A 22,292-nucleotide genomic window follows, 5' to 3' on the forward strand; every position below is an offset into this window, starting at 1 on the left:
TCTTTGTGGATACAGATGTTCACAGTTAACACTGTGATTGTGTAGGGAGGAGTAGGTGGGAGAGCCTGGAAAGGTGAAGGGATGCTTTGGAGAGAAGAGGAGTGAAAGTCAGAAAAAGCAATGTGAATGAGAAAGAGACAGGTATAACAGTGACAATACAAGGAGCAGAGGTAGTGAAGCTGGACAGTTTCAACTAATATGGGGCGATCGTGGCTCAAGAGTTGGCAGTTCGTCTTGTAATCGGAAGGTTGCTGGTTTGAGCCCTGGCTCCTACAGTCTCGGTCGTTGTGTCCTTGGGCAAGACACTTCACCCGTTGCCTACTGGTGGTGGTCATGGTGGTGCCATTGTCCGGCAGCCTCGCCTCTGTCATTGCGCCCCAGGGCAGCTGTGGCTACAATGTAGCTTGCCATCACCAGTGTGTGAATGTGTGTGTGAATGGGTGGATGACTGAATGTAGTGTAAAGCACTTTGGGGTCCATAGGGACTAAGTAAAGCATTATACATTTACCATGATGCTCAGATTTTTGTTGGGAGAGATCAAAATGGACAGTATTAGAAATGAGTATATCAGAGAGACAGCTCAGGTTGAGTGCTTTGAAGACAATGTTAGAGAGTCAAATAATGAGATAGTAAAGAGTTTGGACAAATAATGCTGTATATCAAGCTGCCAGGCAGAAGAAAATAAGAGCGATCAGAGAGGAGGTTCATGGACCTAGTGAAGGAGGACAAGCAGAGGGTTAGTGTAAAAGAGGAGGATGCAGGGGATATGGTGAGACAGAGGAAGGTGATTAGGCTGTGTTAAAGTGTAAAGGTTGTCAGGCATCAGTTTAGCTCTCTGGGATGAGCAGGCGGCAATAGGCCATATGGCTGAGAGTGGCAAATCCGAATCTGAATCCGACCCTTGTTCATACAATACTATAAAAGGTAAATTGTAGGAGATGTAAGGTATTTAAATTCTTCTCCACAACGCTGAATATATATAGAATATGAGAGAATATATTGTAATCTACATAAATGAAAGTTTGAATTTGTATTTTTTTTAAAGGCACCTAAAATTTCAGACCATTTTCAGTTAATTTAACTGAACATTTGTGTTTTATCATTCTGGCAGAAGCACTGAAATTGAAATTTTCACTCACGTCATGACCAGGGTCTCATCTCCTGGCTCACTCAGAAGTCCATCGACGAACACAGAGGTGCTTGTAAAGTTGTGAATGTTCCATGTCCGTCCTTCATCAATACTGAACCTGTGGGAAAAGATGAAGTGTTCAGAATCACCAAAACAGAAGCAGAGACTCATGAAACTGTCTTCAGATATAACAAAAGAGCCTTGCACTGATGTCAGCAAATGAAATCTTAAATAACAATCAAAAGACTGGAAATCAACATTAGACTTATCATTTGGTACTTAATGAATTTAGATTGTGTTGCCCTTTATACTGTCTGTCTAAAACCTGTGTGATTAGCATAACTAACTAAATGCTGAATACCTAGTGCATCCTAGAAAACTGGTGCATCCAATTCATGGTGTTATTTCAGTTTATTTTCAGTACAGTTTCTCACATTGTCCCTCTGTTTGGTTCAGAATGCTATCAGATGTTAAGGTAACTTTTTCAGCTCATAGCTAGCTTATAGCTATTGTTTGCCATTGTTTACGGGCCTGGAAGACCCACTGAAATTATTAGGTTTTTAAACCAACTGCAATATGGATAAAATTATTTATCAGATACTACATTTTATTTACAGTTAGAATCAATACAGAGCACATGTACTGTTTAATATTTGAAATTTAGGTCTGTTAAAACATTTCTGAATTAAAGTACTATTGTCTTTTGAGATAAAACAACTAAGATATGTGTAATTTACTTTTGAAAGTAATCCCATAAAATTTTGGCAAAGCCATGGAAATATCGTTATGATCGACTACCTAACATTCATATTAGTTAAACAATACTGTGTTTGCAGAGTCTTGACATGTTTTCTATGTGGGATAACTGGATACTGCATACATTCTTGCCAACAAAATGCTTAATTTATAATGTCTGAAATCTCTTGGACAAGAATTTTGTCCAAGAGAAAAGTGGATTGCAAGTGGATTGCAAAATGTTTGATATTCTAAACATGGGAGCAGCTAGCTCCTTTCCATAGCTAGCTATATAAAAGAGTTAAGCAACATTAGTGAGATAATAGGGTGGCTGTAGCTTAGGAGGCAGAGCAGATCATCTGCTAGTCAGAAGGTTGGTTCTTTAATCCATGGCTGCCAGACAAGATACTGAATCAAACAATGAGTGAGGAGTTTAAACTTTAGATAAAAAAAAACCCCAAAAGCTTATGCAGTAGAAAACTGTTCAATTTAAAACTGGTTAATATGAGATGAGGGTGTACCTTTTGATTTCCTTCATGTTCACTTCAATTCGATTTTATATATATAGGATTATAGACAACAACAGTCGCCTCAAGGCATGGCATGTTGTAAAAACCCTACAATAATAGATATCCCCTCCCCCCTCCATATAAGCAAACTCTTGGTGACAGTGGGACAGAAAAACTCAATTTTTAACAGAATGAAATATATACATTTACAACAGATCTCCAAAAGTTGAATCTGTTCATCTGGACGTAGCGTTTTGTGGGAGAAACATTTCGTCACTCATCCAAGTGACTTCTTCAGTCTTCTTCTTCAATGAACAGATTCAACTTTTGGAGATTTACTTTCCTGGATGATTGAGAATGCATCAAGACATTTACAACAGATATTTTTAGTAGGTTAAATGAAACATCATTCGAAAGTCATGGAAATTCATTGGTAAAAATTTGTATAAGAACTGTGTAATTTGTTTTTTATAAGTAAAACTATGTAGTGCGAAAATGCACATACATAACAAAGTTGGATCATTGAAGTTGTCTATACATAGAAAATTGACAAAATACAGCATTCATCGCTAATTAGGTGCTTTTTATGCTTTTAGTCATAATGAGATCCTTTTTGTGAAAGTGAAGTGTCTGTTATTCAAGTTTTCTTTAGTCCTGTCTAAAATGAGGTTTGTGAAGCTAACAAGAAGAGCCATCTGCCCAGCTTTATTCACTGTGCCGACAACTCCTGCCGTCAACAGTGGCAGCAGTGCTGAATAAGTATGACTGTGTGATGGAGACGGATCAATGTGGAATCGAGCAGTGTGTGGCTCGCTCTGCGGGCTGTGTGTTTTAACGATGTCCTAACAAGGACTGCAATAAGATAATCACTGGGTAAACAGGCACTGTGAAAGAAAAACAGAATGGATATACAAAGCCATCAAAGCTAGGCCTCGCTAGGCCTTTTTATGCGTCAAAGGGTTCTCTAATCTAACAGTGTTTGAAGCTACTTTCCAAAGGCAGAATCAGTTACGTCTTGGGCCTTACAACTTTAATTCTTTAAAATTGATGAATCAAGGAGTACTGAGGTGTGAATGTAAGCAGGCTATGAATTTCACTCAGACTCTGTTACTTTCATTTCTACTCACTGCTTCTTGTAACATCTGACGTGTACAACCAAGCGCAACATCATGAAAGACTTCTGACAGTCCAAGTTTTATTATCTACAGGACAAAGACACTAATGGGCACCACCAAGAGAGTTCTTGGCATTAGAACAAGAAAGCAGAATAAAACTGCCAAGGGGACGGTTCGTCCAAACTCCTTGCCTCTGAGTTTGGTCATTTGGATTAGTTATAAAAACATTTGCCCTTCGAAGTGATCAGACAGCAGATCACAGGTAATTCGAGGCATGCTGAGACCCTAAAAGTCTTTCACCAGAATGATTTTGTCATTTATCAGTAATAATGGTATGAGTGATATGGATGAGTGAATCATAAATGAGGTGCTAAAGGCTCTTTTAGACTTTGGTTCATTTGACCAAGGAAAGAAAAAAGACATTATTATCTAACAAAACACATAGTTACATAAAATGAGACATAATGCAGTGACTAGACAGTTTTAGTGCCATCATCCTACATGATCAGTACTTATCATAGTAACTAAATATGATATATGCAAATAGCATGAACTGCTTTTTGTCAGCTTTCTATACATATAAATACGATCCCTAAAAACCATGGAAACTTTGACCAGATGGCAACTGATGATGGACTTGTTGAGCAATAATGCTTTTTTTTTCTTTTAGAGGTGATTTATTCTTTTTATAATAAAGAGCTTTCATTAAATCTGTGTGGCCTGGCTTAACCTCACAGAGACAAAGAAGCAAAGCTGATAAAAAACAATGGGTAGAAAGGAGAAAGACCCTCCTACTCTCCTGGCAGAGGTCCGAAGGATCTTCTAGGAATCACTCAACCATCCATATCTGTTGATCTCTAAGGCTCTCCGTGTAAGTTACCACGCCACCTTACCCCAGTAAGAAGAAAACCTCTTTCATAGTACAGAAAATCCAGGGTTAACCCTGAAGTCACCAGAATAAGTGAAAATTCTGCTCCCTCGTTCACCAAACTAATTATATCTCATTTCAATCTTTTAGTAACCAGAGCTTTCTTCCTGTCGCCAAAGTGCTTGCTCATAGGGGGTGATATGATATTTGGGTTTTTCTCTGTATGTATTATTGTAGGGTCTACCTTACAATATAAAGCGCCTTGAGGCGACTGTTGTTGTGATTAACACTGGTTGTAGTGATAATGCTGTAATCAGAGAGATTAGCTAGCCAAACTTACAATTACTTCTAGTCACACCCCAACCTTTATGCCATTCCTTGAGTGCTATAAAGAAATCAAAATCAAGAACAGTCATAAACCTTAAATGTACATAACATTCCTATACAGGCAGTGTGCTAGGGAGGCATCTCATTTCTCAGCCTGCTGCCTTTTCATAATTAGCTGATATGAATGCCTTGTGAGAACTACAGAGTGTTAAAAAAAACTCAAGTTTGAGTGAGTGTATGAGGAGCTGGGGAATTATTGGAAATGATTTGAGGGAGTGTGTGTGTGTACATGTAGTCACTTATAAAAGTCGAGATGCACTCTTCAAGTGGCTGTGAAATGGCATGGCTTTGATGCACACAGTTGTAGCTATCTTACCCCCGCATGGGAACATGGTGTAATCATTTTGGAGAGTCAAAGGCACTACAGAGTCTGGGAACAAGTCATATTTTCAGGATTTGGAAAGATAATATGGAGTGTATAAATTTGGAGGACTTTGTGAAGAAGCATTTTAGGTCAAGAACAGTTCTTAATATACAAGTACTGACAACCTACCCAGTCCTCCACCTATACTTGTTTACTAATATGTTTTTCCTTTTCTTGCCATTCTACACTTTTTTGTCATCTTTGCTTGCTGTGTGTGAAAGGTTAAATCAAGCCACAGACTTACTGAAAGCTCTTTAATATAAAATAATACATTACCCCTAAAAGAAAAAAACAAACACATTACTTCCCTAATGTAAAGTAAAATAAAATATATTCCAGTTTTTACCACTAATGACTACCTTCTAAAGCAGTTAATAGGAGAAGTTCACATTAAACTATAAAGTCTAATACCAGGGTTCAAAAGAAAACTTTCTAAGATTAAAAAAAAAAAAACAGTGGGACTGGGCAAAATCATAATGTTGTCTCTCACATGTACCCAGAAGAAATTCTTATCCTCAAGAGTTTCACTTCTAGGTAAAAAAGATTAATAATAAATCTTAATGGTGACGCTTATAAATACACCTTACACTTTGCAATACATCACTATTCAGGAGTATGCCAGATGACATACAGAATAAAAACAGAAAAGACACCATTCAAAGGCTGACCATGAACTGCAGTGTCTCAAGTTTTAGGATCGTTTTTCAGGGTGCACTGGATATGCAATTTATAGCACGGCAAAGTACTGTGGATATAGAGAAAGGCTGCATACTAATGATCTGCACTTATTTTCTGAAGATATTTACAAACTATGCATAACGGCTAAAAATGTGTTTTGTGTGTGGTATGAAAATGTTGTCTTTGATAATTCTTCATAATGCAATCAGTAATTTTGTTCATAAAGGGCAGTATTTCCCAACTTTTTGAAGCCACAGCACATATTTCACATTAGAAAAACCACACCACCAAACAAAAATGTAACAAAGAGCATATTGATAATTTTCTCCTGCGCACCAGGTATAGCGGAATTGGCTCGGTTTATCTCCAGTATACCTTTTTACTTTCCTCTGACCACTACTCAAACATTGATATAGGCGTTCTTATATATGCAGCTAGCATGCTGAAAAGGCAAGTGTTTTCAGTTGTCTCTAGGTCTCTGTTCTCCATACTTCATGAACACCTAATATGCATTACATGCATTACACCAAGTTCTTCACATTTCCAGGGCATTGAAAAGTGGAATGCTGTCAAAGCTGTTTGCCTCTCTGCATTATGCACAATCACCCCTTTGATATCTGGGTTTAGGCTATAGGAAAGTGGGCCTGTCACTCCAAACTCTCCAGATGTTTACACCTGAAAAGAACTCCTTGCTGTCACTTTAAAATACAGCAGCAAACTTTAATTTTCTAACTTGTAGGTTTAATCATGTGCAGGGGCAATATTTTTACTTCAACCACATAACAAAGTATTTTTCAGAGCCTAAACCTAACCAGGTGTAGTGTTACTTAGACTATCAATAAAACATGAATGAAAACCAAAGGAAGCAAAGTTTAAATACACAGCTACAAAAACGATACAAAATAAGATGTACTGCACTAATCCACTAATGCCAGTGCTGTAGTGCTTCATCTATTATCATCATGTGTATGATATTTCAGCATTCAAGGCGCATATGGAAAGGGTATATCTAGCACCTCTTTAAAGACATTCGTATCAGAAAAGGTTGGCAGTAACTGATGCTTTGGGAGGGATCACCTAAAATAATATAGGAATAAAACCAAACTTTCATGGAAACAAGTCTCAAGTCTACTAAAAAAAGAAAGGAATAACCTTTAGACCTTTATTATAACATTGCTAGTTAATATGGTTAAGTGGCATGCATTATTTTTCCATTGAAGGAATGATTGATTATAATAACCCAGTTTGCAAAGAGTAAACTTTAATTTGGCTTTGGCATTTGTCTGGCAGATGCACATTACCCTGCCATGCCAGCTAAATTAAGCATAAAAATCAAGCTTGGATATAGAATTATAGCTTTAAAAAGGCTACATGAGGACTTGCAGGACTGAAAAATTATCCTTTTTTCTAAAAGTCTGTAAATGTGACCGGCAACTTAAACAACAAAATTGTATTTTGTTAGTATCATTATTATTATTATTATTATTATTATTATTATTATTATTATTATTATTATTATTATTATTATTATTATTATTATTATTATTATTATTATTATTATTATTATCATTGTAGGGTCTTTATGTTACAATATAAGGCATCCTTGAGGTGACTGTGTTTGTGATTTGGCACTATACGAATAAAACTTAAAATTGGAAAATTGAACAATACTGTTTAGTGTGTAGCTCTCACTCTTATCTCACTACTATAACATAGTCGTGAAAGTGAGAATTTTGGGGGATCATGGAATTAATTTCTGACTCCAGAACAAAGGGAGTCTTGGAAGCCAGAAATATCAGATTACATTATGGTGATTTTACATAATGAAGCGGTAGTAATGAACATTCACATTTTCATCACTTAAGAAGTTCCCTTTTTACCCAAGCCAAAGTGAGGGAAGAATGTCAAGGACTCTGTTCCTATCTGAAAAGTCATTTGATTTAAATCTGTGATAAATGCTTTTCCTTTTTCTTTTTTTCCCTGAGCACTTCCTTATCTATGCACCCTCATTATTTTATCCTTATTTATTAAGGTCAGTGAGATATTATCTTGCTGAGGTAAAAACTGTATTTGTGGACTAAGGGGAAGGAGAGAGAATCGTTTAAAAAAATTCAAGGTACAGTACCAGAAATAAAAACTTTTTCAAAATCTACAAGTATGCAGTTACACTAAGCAACATTTATATAAGAAATGGACCCAACACTTACTACTTTGCAGGGGATGTTACATTTGGAAAAAGGGTAGAAATATCTCAAAGTCTGTATGCCAATGATCGCATGGCATTATGAACATCCACTGACTGCATTGGAGTTAGTGTTTCTTTACTGTTACTCATTTTATCATACTTTTGTCTCCTGTTGATTTAACATCTCCTTGATTTTTTAGTCGTTTTTTTTTTTCATTTTGTCAGTCATGCATATAAAACTAGGGCTACAATTAAAAGCATACTTATTGATTGACTGTCACAGGCTTCTAACAGATGATCACTGCTACTAGTGAATTTCAGAATAAATCATTCCATTAACTTTCATTATATCGATCATAACTGATTTAGGTGACACTAAAAGGCTTTAATAAGAAGCCAATCATGAAAAGATCACACTCCATTAAACAATGTCTTACAGCAGCAGCATGCAATAAGCATTACTGTCTTTGTCTGTAATCTTACTTGAGTATCTTCAGGGGAATCGAGGTATCTTTGATGGCAACGATGACACCACCGTGGTCCAGATACAGGATATGATGCTCCTCCTCGAACACCTTTCAAAAGCAACATGTTTAAAAATAATAAAAGGCATGACAGTGACAGGCTAATAAATGATTTGAAATGATAGATATAATATAATAATATATATAATTTTTTATCCTCTCAGATTCTCCTCAGTGGAAAGCTGAGATGGAGAGGTAAGGATGGGAACAGTGAAGCAGTATAAAAGAAGAATTAAAAGAGAGGATGTGTACCTGTCTCCACGTCTTTCCGCAGTCTGAAGTGATATACATTTCTTCCTTATACTCTACTAGCTTGGAGCCCAGGTTACCTGAAGGTACAATGAGGAATGGAGAATTTTATCAGGCATGAAGGCTCACAAGGGGCAGGCAACAATAACAGATTCAAACTGTGTTAGGGATGCTAGAAAGGGAATAACTGAAGAGACAAAGTCACAAAGGTTGAGCACTCCTCCTTGAGAACTTTTTATTGCTGTGTTTTTCACATTCGGCCAAAAGGAGAGAATAGGTGTGAATTCTGAATCTGCCAAAATTAGCTAAGATACGAAAGAGGATTTATCTCTTTCTCTGATCAAAGCCTGTAGAGGTATATTTGAATATCGGAATATATTTTCCGATTTAGTTAAGTTATGCTTTAAACCCAAATGTCTTAAGGGTTTAGAGTTTGTACTTATTTTTTTAATTAAAATGTAGTTACAATGCGTGTACTTCAGTAACACATCACTAATTTTAATAACTTTTTTGGTAATGTTGTTGCTATAAAGGTTCCAGACAACCAGTGAAGACCCCAACAGGTTATACAGACGTATGATGTATGTTTTGTGAAAAATGAATTTAGCCAATGAAGCTTAAAGGTTAGTTTTTGGTTATTTTTTTCAGATATCAGTGGAAGAGTGCTGGAGAAGTGGGCAGCCCTGGTACCTCCTAAATAAGTGTCCACTTGTGGAGAGGGGGCCAGGTTGCCCCCGTCTCCAGGCCTCCGTCGCCTTCCCCCAAGCTATGAGGGTCATACACGATTCCAGTAAGGACCCAAGGTGGTATACCGTAGGCCAGGGGTGGGCACCGAGGGCCGGTGTCCCTGCAGGTTTTACATGTGTCCTTGAACCAACACAGCTGATTTAAATGGCTAAATTATCTCCTCAACATGTCCTGATGTTCTCCAGAGGCCTGGTAACGAACTAATCATGTGATTCAGGTGTGTTAACCCAAGGTGAGATCTAAAACCTGCAGGGACACCGGCCCTCGGGACCTGGAATTGCCCACCCCTGCCGTAGGCTATGGTTATAGGGCCATACACAGTCCAGAATCAACCAGAATCTGGTTTGCCTCGGGAATTCGGTTGAAGCATGGTGGGTGAGTATTAAGTGTGTGAATGGGAATGTGCAAATGTATCCCATAGTGCCAGTGAAATTAAATATAAGGGCAAAATCATGACTATGCCTTACAGTATGCATGCACTGATTCTAAGTACAGATTGGACAAAATAAGTTAGTGGGGCAATATCTGAGGGTGTGCTCTGAATGCTGATGTGAGGTCATGTGATACGGTAGAGAGGGACACTTGTGTTGGTGAAGAGAACACCAGTTGCTGGTGGTGAAGAGCTGCTGGGAAATGGCTTTTCAGGCAGCCCATTACAAACCCATACCTGGCCTGTAAACTATGAAAAGAATAGGCCTGATTTTACTGGCCGGGCATTTGGAGGGATGTGTGCTAGTGTTGCCTATCCAGTGCTGAATGCCAGCTGGTTAATCTAGTGGCTATGCCAAAATCACCTCACCACCTTCTAACCCTCATGGAAGTCCCAGTCAAGTGTTTTATTATGAACTTCATTGTGCCATTTCACCAGAGTGCACATTTATATTATTTTGTGCTATTTTTGGTGGATTATGCCACTCCACTATGTTGCTATATGTGGCATGGCCACTCACTGTTTCAGGTCATCTTCTGCATCAGAATCAGAGCAGGGTACACTGTTCGGTAAGGTAAGAGCTTTATTACAGGGGACCAAGTCAGTTGAACTTATGATGAACTTATTCTGCTCTACCTAAATAGACAAGAGCCTATTTAGGTCACACATATTCCCAAGTGGGGAATGTTTAATATGAAGTTGTGTGAACTGACAGAGGCAGAGCAACTTAGATTTACCACCTCAACTTCCTAAAAGCATGGAAGAAGGCGAAGCTTGTGTCTCTGGTGAGCTAGGTGAATGTGCTTCCCTGTGATAACCATCTCTCATCGGCCCAGAGTGCAGATATAGCTAAGTTACAACTGAGCTTTTCTGATGCGTTTTTTCTCTGGGGCCAGGTTGCACTGACCTCAGCATATTTTGGTAACTTTCCCAAGGCTGACAGTTCAGTCACAACCCTATAGGCTGCAAAAACACCAAAGCAAAATGGTTCTCAAAGAATTTAAGGCAATGCTGGAGATGGGGGCCATATAAGAGTCACTCAGTTTCTGATATAGTCCCATTGTTCTTGTTGTGGTTGTGTAAGGGTGGTCCCAGCTGGAGAGCACGGCATGCCTTGCTGCAGCTATTAATTAAGTGTCCTGAGGCAACTGTTATCGTAATTTGACACTATATAAATAAAAGAAAATTCAATTCAAAAAACATACTGTGTGTATGTCTTCTCTTTGTTTCTGTGAGAGGTTTTTTAACAGAAATGGGCTTTAGTAGAAAATCAAAAGTATGACTTAAATGGCTTGTTTTCTATTTTTCACAAACACACAGAGGCAGCTTACTCACTGACTTAATTTCATTTTCAAGCCTTTTTTGCTTTCTGTCAGCTATGCCCCCACAAAGATAAATATAGTAAAGTATCCAATAAATAAAATTGCTGGCAGTTTAGTGAACTCCTCTGTGTGTTAAAGTCCCCAGGCATGAAGCAGTGTGGTTTTATACTCAAACACTGCACAGACAGAAAGGAACAGCCAAAGCTTTTCCCTTGTTAAATGAAGTTTATTTTTTCTCTGGAGGAAAGGGGTTTTCTTGCCTAGCCAGGCAAACTCTTTACATAAATACCATGCAAAAACCTTGAGCCACACCATATTTCTTTATATTTTGATAGGAAAATGGGAAATTGCTGGGAAATACAATATAAAAGACAAAAATACGAATTTGTTCAGTTGTAACAAACTTCACTTTTATTCTTCAACACAGCCTGAACTCTCTTAGGCAAGCTTTCTTTTTGTCATTCCTTTAAGTTGTCTTCAGGAATAGTTCTCCTTGATTCTTGAAGGACATTCCAAAGATCTTTTTGGGATACTGGCTGTTTTTGCTCTGTTCTCTGCTATGATGACCCCACACGGATTCAATTGCGTTGAGGTCTTAGCTTTGGGGAGGCCAATACATGACTGGTAACGTTTCATTGTGGGGGGTTTTTATAACTAGCTATGCTTTTACTCCATTGGCAGTTTGTTTGGAATAATTGTTACACTGAACAATAAAGCCGTCTGTGATGGTTTGGTACTGGATTTCAGTCAATGGGGTTGTCAAAATTCATGAACTTATAAATGCAGAAAATATTGTCAGATTTTCAGCACAGGCATCCAGTATCCGTAGTTTCAGGTGCTGCACATCTCGTATATTCACACCATAGACAATTGCCTTCAGATGTCCCCAAAGATAAAAGTCTAAGGGGGTCAGATCGGGAGACCTTGGGGGCCATTCAACTGGCCCACGACGACCAATCCACTTTCCAGGAAACTGTTCATCTAGGAACCCTAACCCTAACCCCTAACCCTAACCTGAAACTATGGATACTGGATGCCTGTGCTGGCATTTCTCCTGCGGTGTTGCTATCAGTGTGTGAAGAGTGGGAGAAGAGGGTTGCATTGACAATCCAACACAATGGGCAGCACATTGAACACATTTTAGAAGTGGTCAGAAACTTGTAAATAACTCATGAAAGAATAAAGTTACGTTGAAACCAAGCACACCATTGTTTTTCTTGTGACATTACCAATAAGTTTGATGTGTCACATGGCCCTCTTCCTATTGAAAAAACAAAAGTTGTATCCAAGATGGCCAACTTCTAAATGGCCACCATGGTCACCACCCATCTTGAGGAGTTTGCCCCCTCACATATACTAAAGTGCCACAAACAGGACTTTCATATCACCAACCATTCCCATTTTATTACGGTGTATCCATATAAATGGCCCACCCTGTAGATCACAATGTTGGTCTGCAAACATCGTAGTCCGCAAAGACTCCTGCCAGACTTCAACCTGTCCATCACCACAGAAAACAAGAAGGGGCACACAGCTGATCCTGGATTTAATACCACAGCCACCTTGAACCCCTCTGTTATTCCTATGACACACTTTGGCACTGTTTTACTGTCCTCATACATCTCCTGCACCACCCTCACATACTTCTCTGCAAATCCCAACTTTCTCTCAGCACCCTATCATACACTTTCTCTAAATCTACAAAGACACAGCCTACCCCTCTAGAAAACTCAAGTAACAAGTTAAATAAGTGAAAACAAGTGAAGGAGGGTCACATAAAAAATACATAAATAAAAATAGGTTTACTTACCAGCACCCATAATAAGACCCGGAGCAGTGTCTTTGGTATGGACAGTCCCAGACACATAGGGGTTGTCTGCCCAGCGCAAGTGGAGGTGGAGGTGACAGTCCGGCTGCAGAGGGGACACATGTAGAACGAACTTAGGAAGCACTCAGATCCACCCACCAAAACAATGTTTAAATGCATCTGTAGTAATATATCTCAACAAAAGAATGTGGCCCAAAGTACTTAGAGTAAAATAGTGGGTCTACTGAACACTGAGCACTCGCTCAGCAATATTTAATGAGTCTTACGACAGAGATACCTGATTATCCCACTGCAAACTCAGCTCAGTTCAAACGGGTTTTAGTTCTGTTAATCAAATTGTATTTGTGATAGATGTTTAATGAATGATAATTCATTTAAAATATGAGAATCAGAGTGGAGATTCACCAGTGCAAACATTAGGCATTCTATGAATTACATTTCCACTTGTGGCTTCAAACCCTAATGCCAAGGGTGTTGACTGTAGTTTCTATAGAAATGTATTGTTTTGCACAAAAGATTGTCATGAACTTTTTCTGATAATATATCAAAAACCAGTATTTGCAAACAGCTGGAAAGCAAGTTTGATCTATAAGAACCTGAAGACTTGTTGGTTGCATCAGATCATTACTCACCAAGATGCATCTCTGTTTTACGAATTACCAACAGTATATTACATCACTTTGGTTTATTCCAGAATAGATTTTTCAGTATGCTTTCTCATAGATTCCAAAGCAGTGAAGACAAATTGTTGGTTAGGCAGCACAGGACATGTTCTTCAGCAGTGTAAGTTAAGTACCACCAGAGGTGTAGTGCTGTTTGTCTAAGCACTGTTTTAAAAAATGTTAGTGTGTCTGACTTTACCTGTACCGACTGTACCTACAGCTAGCTGTTCTACAACTACTCTTTCAAGAATTTCTGAAATAAAAAGAAGGCTGGCAATTGGCCTATAATTAACTAAAACAGCTGGGTCAAGTGCTGGCTTTTTAAGTAATGGTTTAATTATTGCCACCCTAAAAGCCTGTGGCATGTAGCATGTTACATTGATCATATTTAAGATCGACGCAATCATTAATGGTAGGAGTTTTATAGGAATGGGTTTTAAGAATGGGAACAAATTAATCTTTTATATCCTATGTAATTTTGCCAGTGTCTGGCTATATGTGCTTTGTGCGGAATTGCTCAATAAATATATAGAAATCTTTTAGCATCTCTACATTTCTTTGTGGTGCTTTGTAGAGCACGCAAACTACAACACACCACATTCAGAAATGATAAACTTCTCTTGTGTATAGAGGTCATTTCTCTTAACCAGTCTCTGTCAGGTAATGGCTACAGCTGACAGCATGTGCCTGTTACACTGACACATAGGTAGTAGATAGTACATCTGCTATCTGGCTTTGTCTATCTCTGTGAGTTGTGATGTCAGTGAGGCGATACATGTGATGTCAGCTTTTGAAATAAAGCTGCCTCTCTGACTGATAGATGTAATAACTGGAATCCAGGCAAGGTAATTCTGTTGAGGAATGGAAGAGGCTAAAGGGAAGAGAGGTCAATATCAGAGCGACCAACCACATGCATGCATGGCTCAGAGATGGTAAATGAGTCTCGAACTGATATCTGTGTCCTACCTCCAGATGTGTCAGCTGACTGAAGCAATGGTTCAAATAAAACAGACTCATACCCCCTCTATCTCCCTGCGAGGTATGATGTATGGATATCAGACTGCGGGTGACTCATTGCTCTTTGCTGACTAGCCTACCCCTGCAGCAGTAACTTTGACAAGATGGATGGCAAAGCTAGGCAGGCATCTCAAACACATCCTTCAATGTACAACACTCATCCTTCCTTCTCTTACTTTATGTTTACATTCTGAACAACCTAGTCAACAGGTCTGAACAGTCTGATTGATTGCTGCTTGTGCAAGATTGCATCTGCACTTCAGTTTATAGATACAAAGTCTAAGCCAAGTGTCTAGTATTATGTACAATATGTATGACTACGTGCAGTACTAACGTAGTTTGTAAAAATCTATATTGGGTACAGACTAGTTTGGTTGGAAGAGTGCTTACCGCTTTGCAACTGACGGGTTTGCCATTCATGTCAGTGGTAGGTGGGGCCAAGGGTTCCCAGTCACGTCCTTTGTTGTAAGTTATTACAGTTGTCACTCTTCCATCAATTTTCTGGTTTGCCAAAAAGACTCCTTTGATTCCGCGTACCTGACAGAATGAGATAGATTTTTCATAGCTTGGGTTAATTTTGCAAAAAGTTATTTCTGTTGCCCTTTTAAAGAAATCTTTGAACATGATGCAAGTCATTTTGAATAAAATGTGGTATATACGTTAACTACTGCTTATTCTTAATCTTCTGTCAGATGCTCCCTCTAGGGCAGGGGTGGGGGAACTCCAGGCCTCAAGGTTCGGTTCATTACTAGGCCTCAGAAGAACTTCAAGAAATGTTGAGGACGCAGGACCGACGCATTCTCCCATTCCAGTGCTCTATTGTGGATGTTTTGAAATTCCTGCAGGGACTGCTGGATAAAGGTCTTACCTTTTCTATCATTAAATTTTATTTGACATCTATATGTAAGCGCACCAACTGAATCTTTAAGTTTGTATATATAATGTTCCTTTCATATGAGACTGCATTGCTTCTTGCTTTGGGTTCTACAAAGCCAGTGGGTGACCTTCATGCTTTGCCTTCTTGCACACAGTTTTCTGTTGGCCTCAGAGTTATACTATGCACGAATGTAGCATTTACCTAAGGTTATTCCTATGGCTTGTAGCTCTATGAAATTTGAGCTTCTGAGTTTTTGCCTCCCTCCTTTGGATTCTGAGGAGCAGAGGAGGCTGCATTCTCTGTGTCTGGTGTGAGTACTGCATATATACATTGGCTGGACTCAGAATGTGTGTTTATCTGACCAGTTGATTGCCTGCTTTGCTAATCCAGCCAGTGGCAGAGCTCTGTCTAAACAGAAGCTCTCCCAGTGGATTATGAAGGTTTACTGGCATAACGCTCCAAGGGTCTCTCTTTGCCTCGGGGTGTGAGAGCACATTTTATTTATTATTATTGTATTATTTTAGGTATTTATTCTGTTATGTTGCCCGGTCTTGTAATAGAACACACCTTGATGCGACTGATGATTTGGGGCTAAATAAATAACGCGGACTAAATAAATAACGCTGAATTGAATATGAGGTAATGAATGAGAAATGGGAAATTCAGGGGCTCTTTTTAAAGGGGTCATTGTGGATGATATTTAGTAGTAGTAGTAGGTCATCACTGCAAACATGTTCAGTTCTATCACTTAGAAGTGATCGCCCCTTCATTACCTTATTTTGTCCTTTCTGCTTAGTTTACAATGCACTAGGGTGTTGGTGGTCCCACTTAGGTCTGGTGGCTGCTTTCCGGGGCCTGTATATATGTCCCATACATACATTGTACCAAGTAAAATGGGAACGGAAGTGTGAAAGGGGGAACTTCTGTTCCCTCAAGGAGCAGAATGAGGTACATTTTCAGGATACTCCTCTGTGTAGCATAGCTCAGTGAAGGGCAGCTACAAAACTGAGGGATGACAGCGATGACAGGGTTGTGTAAGTGCGGGCAGAGCTGTGCATATGTCATCACATCATCTACCTTAAAGGTGTGAATACAGGTTTCTTCAGCCAGGGCATGCAGGGGTGTGATAACCCACAATATACAGTATGTGTTTTACCTCATTGCTGTCCTATAAGGAAAAGAAGCTACAGACATTAACACTTTGTTTTATTGCTTTTTTATGTGTGCTGTTTCAGTTTTTAATATTACCGGTACTGGTTATATCCTGTAATCCAGATAAAGGAATCTAAAACAGTTTTAACTGGAATTTAACCTCACTTTGAATTCCAGAGTCTGAGTCATAATATCAAATAGAATATGCAGTTTAACCATCATTAGGGTTTAAACCACTGGACTGTTAAAGTTTAATTCACAGAAATCAATATCTACTGCATAGTTTTTGCTGCTGTGATATTGTTAGCTTTAGGTTCTGAAGATAAAATATTAAAGACTGAAACATAATGAACAAAGACATTTAGACCAAGCCAGGCAGCATGTCAGATATGTCTGCTTCTACCGACTTCCTCAGCTCTTAGTGGCACTGATGTTCACACAAGAGAAACAAATCATTTAAATCAAAGTACATAAGCCTGCCTGTATCCTCTTTGTACTTCTGGCTTCAAACATCTTCCTGTCTGTATTTTATACTCCTTCTGCTTCAATCTCTATTTATTCATCCCACATATATTGTTCGCCTCTCTATCAATATCTACAGCCTGTGACGAAAGCGCAGCCCAGAGCAAGGGATGACACATGGGAAGGAGGAGATGATCCACTGCCTATTCTTTCCCCTCTAATGCTCCCTGTCTCTTTCTTCCTCTTCCATTTGTGTCATGTCTTCTGTGCTCATTTATCTGGAGAAATTGGCAAAAGACTCAGGACATACACAAATGAACAACTGCATAGCTGCCTTAAACATACAAAGTGAAATGAAGACAAGGGTAAGTCAGATCCTACACCTGCACACAATCCAGAGAGAAAGAGCCTAATGCAGGATGGTTCCCAGATGTTGTAATGTGAACGTTTTCCTGGGATGCTTAATTGGGAGAAGAGTAAGGAATTAACATTTAACTTGGGTTTATATGTCCCCTGATCACTCAATATGGGTTAGAAGAGCTGTCCAGAAAAAAAGGACCCAGTTTCCTAAGCTTTGTAGCTTTGCCTGCCACCACCATGACCTGGGCTGGAAAACAGTTTGATTAAAAGATCCAAACGGGGTGCATTAATGGGTGGGTTACAAGGACACAGTGTACCCCTTCTGCAATCAACAGGAATTTTCTGGCATAAAAATAGTTTTTACATTTCCTCCTTTTTCCTCCCTATTTCCCTTCTAAACCCACAGGTCTGCTTACAAAACTCTTTATTTAATATTGTTTTGTGGAACTATAACAACTATTTAGCCCGACTTCTTTATAAGGGACACATATAAAAGCAGAAGACTTTAAAACATGTACTAAGATTAAGAGTCAAGAAACTGGTGTTTAGTTTAGAAAGGAAACAACAGAGAGACTTTTGAAGTAAGAAACTAATTTGAACATTGGTTTGTTCACAACAAAAAGTTAAAGTGCTTCCAACATTCACATTACTCTTTTCTACTTTAAACTTTGCGCATGTTCAGGTCAAATTCATTCAAATATTTCATGCAGATACGTTACCATGGCATGTGCAACGATGGTAATATACTGTCAAAACCTATTATTATTGTGACTGCTATTATTGTTATTCCTTTATAAATTACACTAAATGATATGGTTAGCAATATTCTCTGTTTTTCTTGTACTGGTTGTGTATTATAATACAGTTGCTAACAATGTTGCCCAGGCTTTGGATTATTTCATTAGAGAAATAATAGCAATTTGACAAGTAAATCATTTTTTACACTGTTTTGAGTCTTTGTGCCTTAAAATTACAACCCCATCTTACCTCCAGAATGTCAATGAGAACATTCTCCTCTGGCTGCTTTGTGCTGCGAACATTTTCCAGGACGATGGAGTAGTAGACGCCTTCGGGATCTGACTGGTACAGGTTGTATGTGTCTGACTGGTACCACTCCTGGAGGGCGAGGAAGACCTGGTTCTCATCTGTGCTCACTATCTGAACATCCTAGAGAATGAAACAGAAAAATTAGTGCTCTTGGGAGTGAAACAAGAGAAAAGAAGAGTAAAAGAAGGAACCTGAATAAAGAGAATAAAGTAAGCTCACTTAGTTCAGAGAAAGAAAAGAGATAGTAAGGTAATAATGACAGATAATGAATACAAGAGAAAAGACTGACAAAGAAAATGAAAGCAAGTAATGACAGATGGAGAGAAGACAGAAAAAGATACTTAATAAAGAAAAGGAGAGTGAGAATAGATAAATCAGTAACAGAAGCAAGTGTAATTCATAGAACTTTGACAGTGATTTGCAGCAAGCCAGGGAACATAATCGGATAAATACAAACGTAGAGAGTGAGTAAAAACTCAACAGAAAACGGGGGAGATGACGAATAAGGGTTCTACCCACTGAACACTGTTTCCAGGAGTGTAGAATACCGTTAGGTGTATCTGACAAAGCTCTTGAGACTCTGATGAAAATGGTTTCATCACTCATGAAAGACTGTAATGAAGGATCAAAGAGCAACTCAGCACTTTCTCTCTATTAGTGATTACATTAACATAACATTTGGAGACGAAGCCATGAAGGTGTGTCTATAATCACTGACACTCTTCCATCTTGTTTATGAAAAACACTCAAGCTCAATTACCCTTAGATTTATGGTGGTGGTTCCAAGCAATACCAATATTGAAAGCCATATGCTGATCTTCATATTCATAAAGGTACTCTTTCTGAGTCACTCAGCAGCTTTCTGCAAATTGCCACAGTGCTGATTATGGATTACTGATTACCCCACAGATGCTGTCTCAGGACCCATGGTGACACATTTGAAAGGACTGGGTAGCTTTTAGCTAAATTTTTTTACTGTACAGAATTAACATTGTGACCTGAAAACCACTAATCCTTCCCTGAAAGTAACAAAGCTGTTCGATTTTTAAATCCAACAGAACTGTGAGCAACAAAAGACTTAACAACTTAAACACTTGTAAACACAAAGCTTTTAAACAGGACACATGGTATGATCTTGTAAGAGACTCTTGAGTCTTTTGCCATTTATGGCAATGTCAGCACACCTATTGTACCACAGTGTGAGGTTGGTGCAAAGGGTGGTGTATTAAGCAGCTTATTAAATACAGCTGTATTTGTTACTCTGGGAATGGGAAGAGAGAGACAATGTTTGTATATAAAGAATCATTCTTCTTTTATTTATTAAGAGACAAAGGTTAGCCAGGCCTACCTGGCCAAGTGTGGAAAATGTAATTGTATTGCATTTGTATCCTTGGGCAACATACTGAACACTGAATCCGTGTATAACTTCAAGCAATAATGTAGACAGAACAAAGGCAAGCAAGGCAAACAGTGCTTGTCTAGTGAAATCAAAAAATTGACATTAGTTCAAATGTAGCTGTTACGGTCGCTGATATCGCTAGGAGACTCTCCCTGTGGGAGAACGCTGTTTTTTTTCTCTTTCCCTCTTCCTGTCCCGTCTTTCAGGTTCTGGGTGCCGCAGCTGAGTAGCGTTACGGCTCGTTAGCCATGGGATTAAAACGGCCGTGTCTCACGCGCCAGCTCCCTCGCCGGTGTAAACGTCGCCCTACGGCGGCTCGAACAACAGGGTGCTACCAGTGAAACAGGCTCGGAAAGGTTGAGCGGACTTCTGGAGCGGCATGTGTGATAGTGTTTCTGTTCCCCTCTGCTGTTTGGGATATTGAGAGTGCCGTGGAAGTAGGTAGGGGTTCTCCGCCATTTTTGTTTGACCAGTTTTCTCCTGTTTCGTGGACAGCCAGAGAGGTCAGGTATTGTATTTTCTTTTTCTTGATCAGGGAAGTAATACCCCGTGTTTTGTTACTATTTTGGCCTCGGAGACCCCGAAGCTCTTAGCTTCCCGACTCAGCTGTGTGCTGCGAGTATTTTGCTCTGCTTGGTGAAATAAACCCCGTGAACCTTCCAGCGACTGGTTTATGAGTGGTTACACTCTTTTCCCGTTTTATTCCGTGTTCTTCCCCCATTCCGAGATAAGGTTGCACCGCTCTGGCCAGTGGCTACCCCGGGCTAAAGGGACTGGGCGTAACAGTAGCACAGTGAACACAGTCTCTCTCCTTTCATCTTAAACAGCATTCTGTCCCAAAGCCTCTCACCTTCTTCCATCTATCCTTCAAATCACTGCCAACTTATGGCTGCAGTTGACTATTGACAGTGCAAGCAGTCTTGACTCTGCTTTACTAAGGGGGCTTCGGAATCTGTATTTGGCCAGATTCTGGTGCATGTCCATATCCCATGAAGAATGGCTTGAACTTTTCAAGTTCAAATGCAAGTAGCGTTTTGTGGCTGTTTGTGCATGGTGGACAAATCTCTGATTAGTTCCTCTCTTTGATTGGGAATTAATGGGAAACAGAGACGATGCCTCTGCTTTCACTGTTCTAAGATCAGTTACCAGAACAGAACTAGGACTAGCAATTAAACAAGCACACAACGATTCCTCAGCATAACAGCTTTCCTTGTACTAACCATCTTGGTCAACATGTGTGATGTAGAGGAGTTGGAAGTAGTGTGAAAAGCACATCAGCAAGAAAAGCCTTGATGATGGGGGGAAACCATCAGCTCCTGCCAAATCCTTCTTTATAAAACAGGCAATTTAAACAAATAAGGTGGTTTGCAAATACATCTTCATTTTTCATTACTGTTTATAATTCCATATTCACACTTATCAATGTCACACAATGCTTAAACCTATTAATGATTAAAAAAAATGTTATAAATACATTTAATATGCTTTTTAAAATTAAGATTTAGGTTTTTTACTGAGCTCAATAATGATACCCTACTGAAGCTTAAACAGAATATAAAGTATTTAAAATGGGCTCAGTCTCAAACTTCTGCAGCAGTATTATTAATCCATAACTTCTGTGACTAATGGGGAATATTTTTCTGCAGGAGTTCTTTTACTTTTTGAACCTGACAACACAAACTTTTGTGTCTTGAGGTGTTGTCATAATGTTTTCCTACTTTTGCTTGATAAATGGCTCTGAAAGAAATTCCCCCAGCAATTGTCATTGTCAGCAAATGGAAAATATTTAGGTGACAAATACAGAAGTAATAATATTTTACAATTCTTCAGGTGGGAAGGAGTGCAAAGAGGTGAAGATGTCCAGAAAGGGTGTATCAGCATTTATTAAAGAATATCAAACAGGCAGCACGACACAGATTAATCTGGTCTACCTTCCCTTATTAAATGGGGAACTCGTTCCAGCTCTATATTAATGATGCATACAGCGAAGTACAAACACTTTTTCATTTGGACACATAAGATTGGTGTCTGAGTGCAATTGGCTGTGAGTTAGTTGGACAGACTATCTACAAAGTGCAACATCAAATGGCACAATACTTAAATATTCAACTCTAACTTCACTTTTTCTGTATACACCCCATCTCTGCTGGTTCCACCTGTCCCCAGTTACTTCCCTGTGTCTTTTTAGTTCTGGCTTTGCCTCACAGTCCTCGTCTGGATTTTTGTTTCATTTGTGTATTGGACT

General features: G+C 39.0%; 1 protein-coding gene across 7 annotated transcripts in view; it reads right to left on the reverse strand.

The window, feature by feature from the left end:
- The window catches only part of sorcs2 (sortilin-related VPS10 domain containing receptor 2), a 377,677-nt gene that overhangs the window by 19,381 nt on the left and 336,004 nt on the right, over positions 1-22,292 (reverse strand). For all 7 annotated transcript variants that reach the window (XM_039609304.1, XM_039609303.1, XM_039609302.1 and 4 more), the window contains 6 exons: positions 18,589-18,768; positions 15,141-15,287; positions 13,054-13,156; positions 8,748-8,824; positions 8,455-8,546; positions 1,141-1,248 (listed from right to left, as the gene is read on the reverse strand). In XM_039609304.1, coding sequence (XP_039465238.1) covers positions 1,141-1,248; positions 8,455-8,546; positions 8,748-8,824; positions 13,054-13,156; positions 15,141-15,287; positions 18,589-18,768 — 707 coding nt within the window. The remainder of the gene's footprint in view (positions 1-1,140; positions 1,249-8,454; positions 8,547-8,747; positions 8,825-13,053; positions 13,157-15,140; positions 15,288-18,588; positions 18,769-22,292) is intronic.

This window comes from Oreochromis aureus, linkage group 3, assembly GCF_013358895.1.
Source record: "Oreochromis aureus strain Israel breed Guangdong linkage group 3, ZZ_aureus, whole genome shotgun sequence".
Lineage (NCBI taxonomy): Eukaryota > Metazoa > Chordata > Actinopteri > Cichliformes > Cichlidae > Oreochromis > Oreochromis aureus.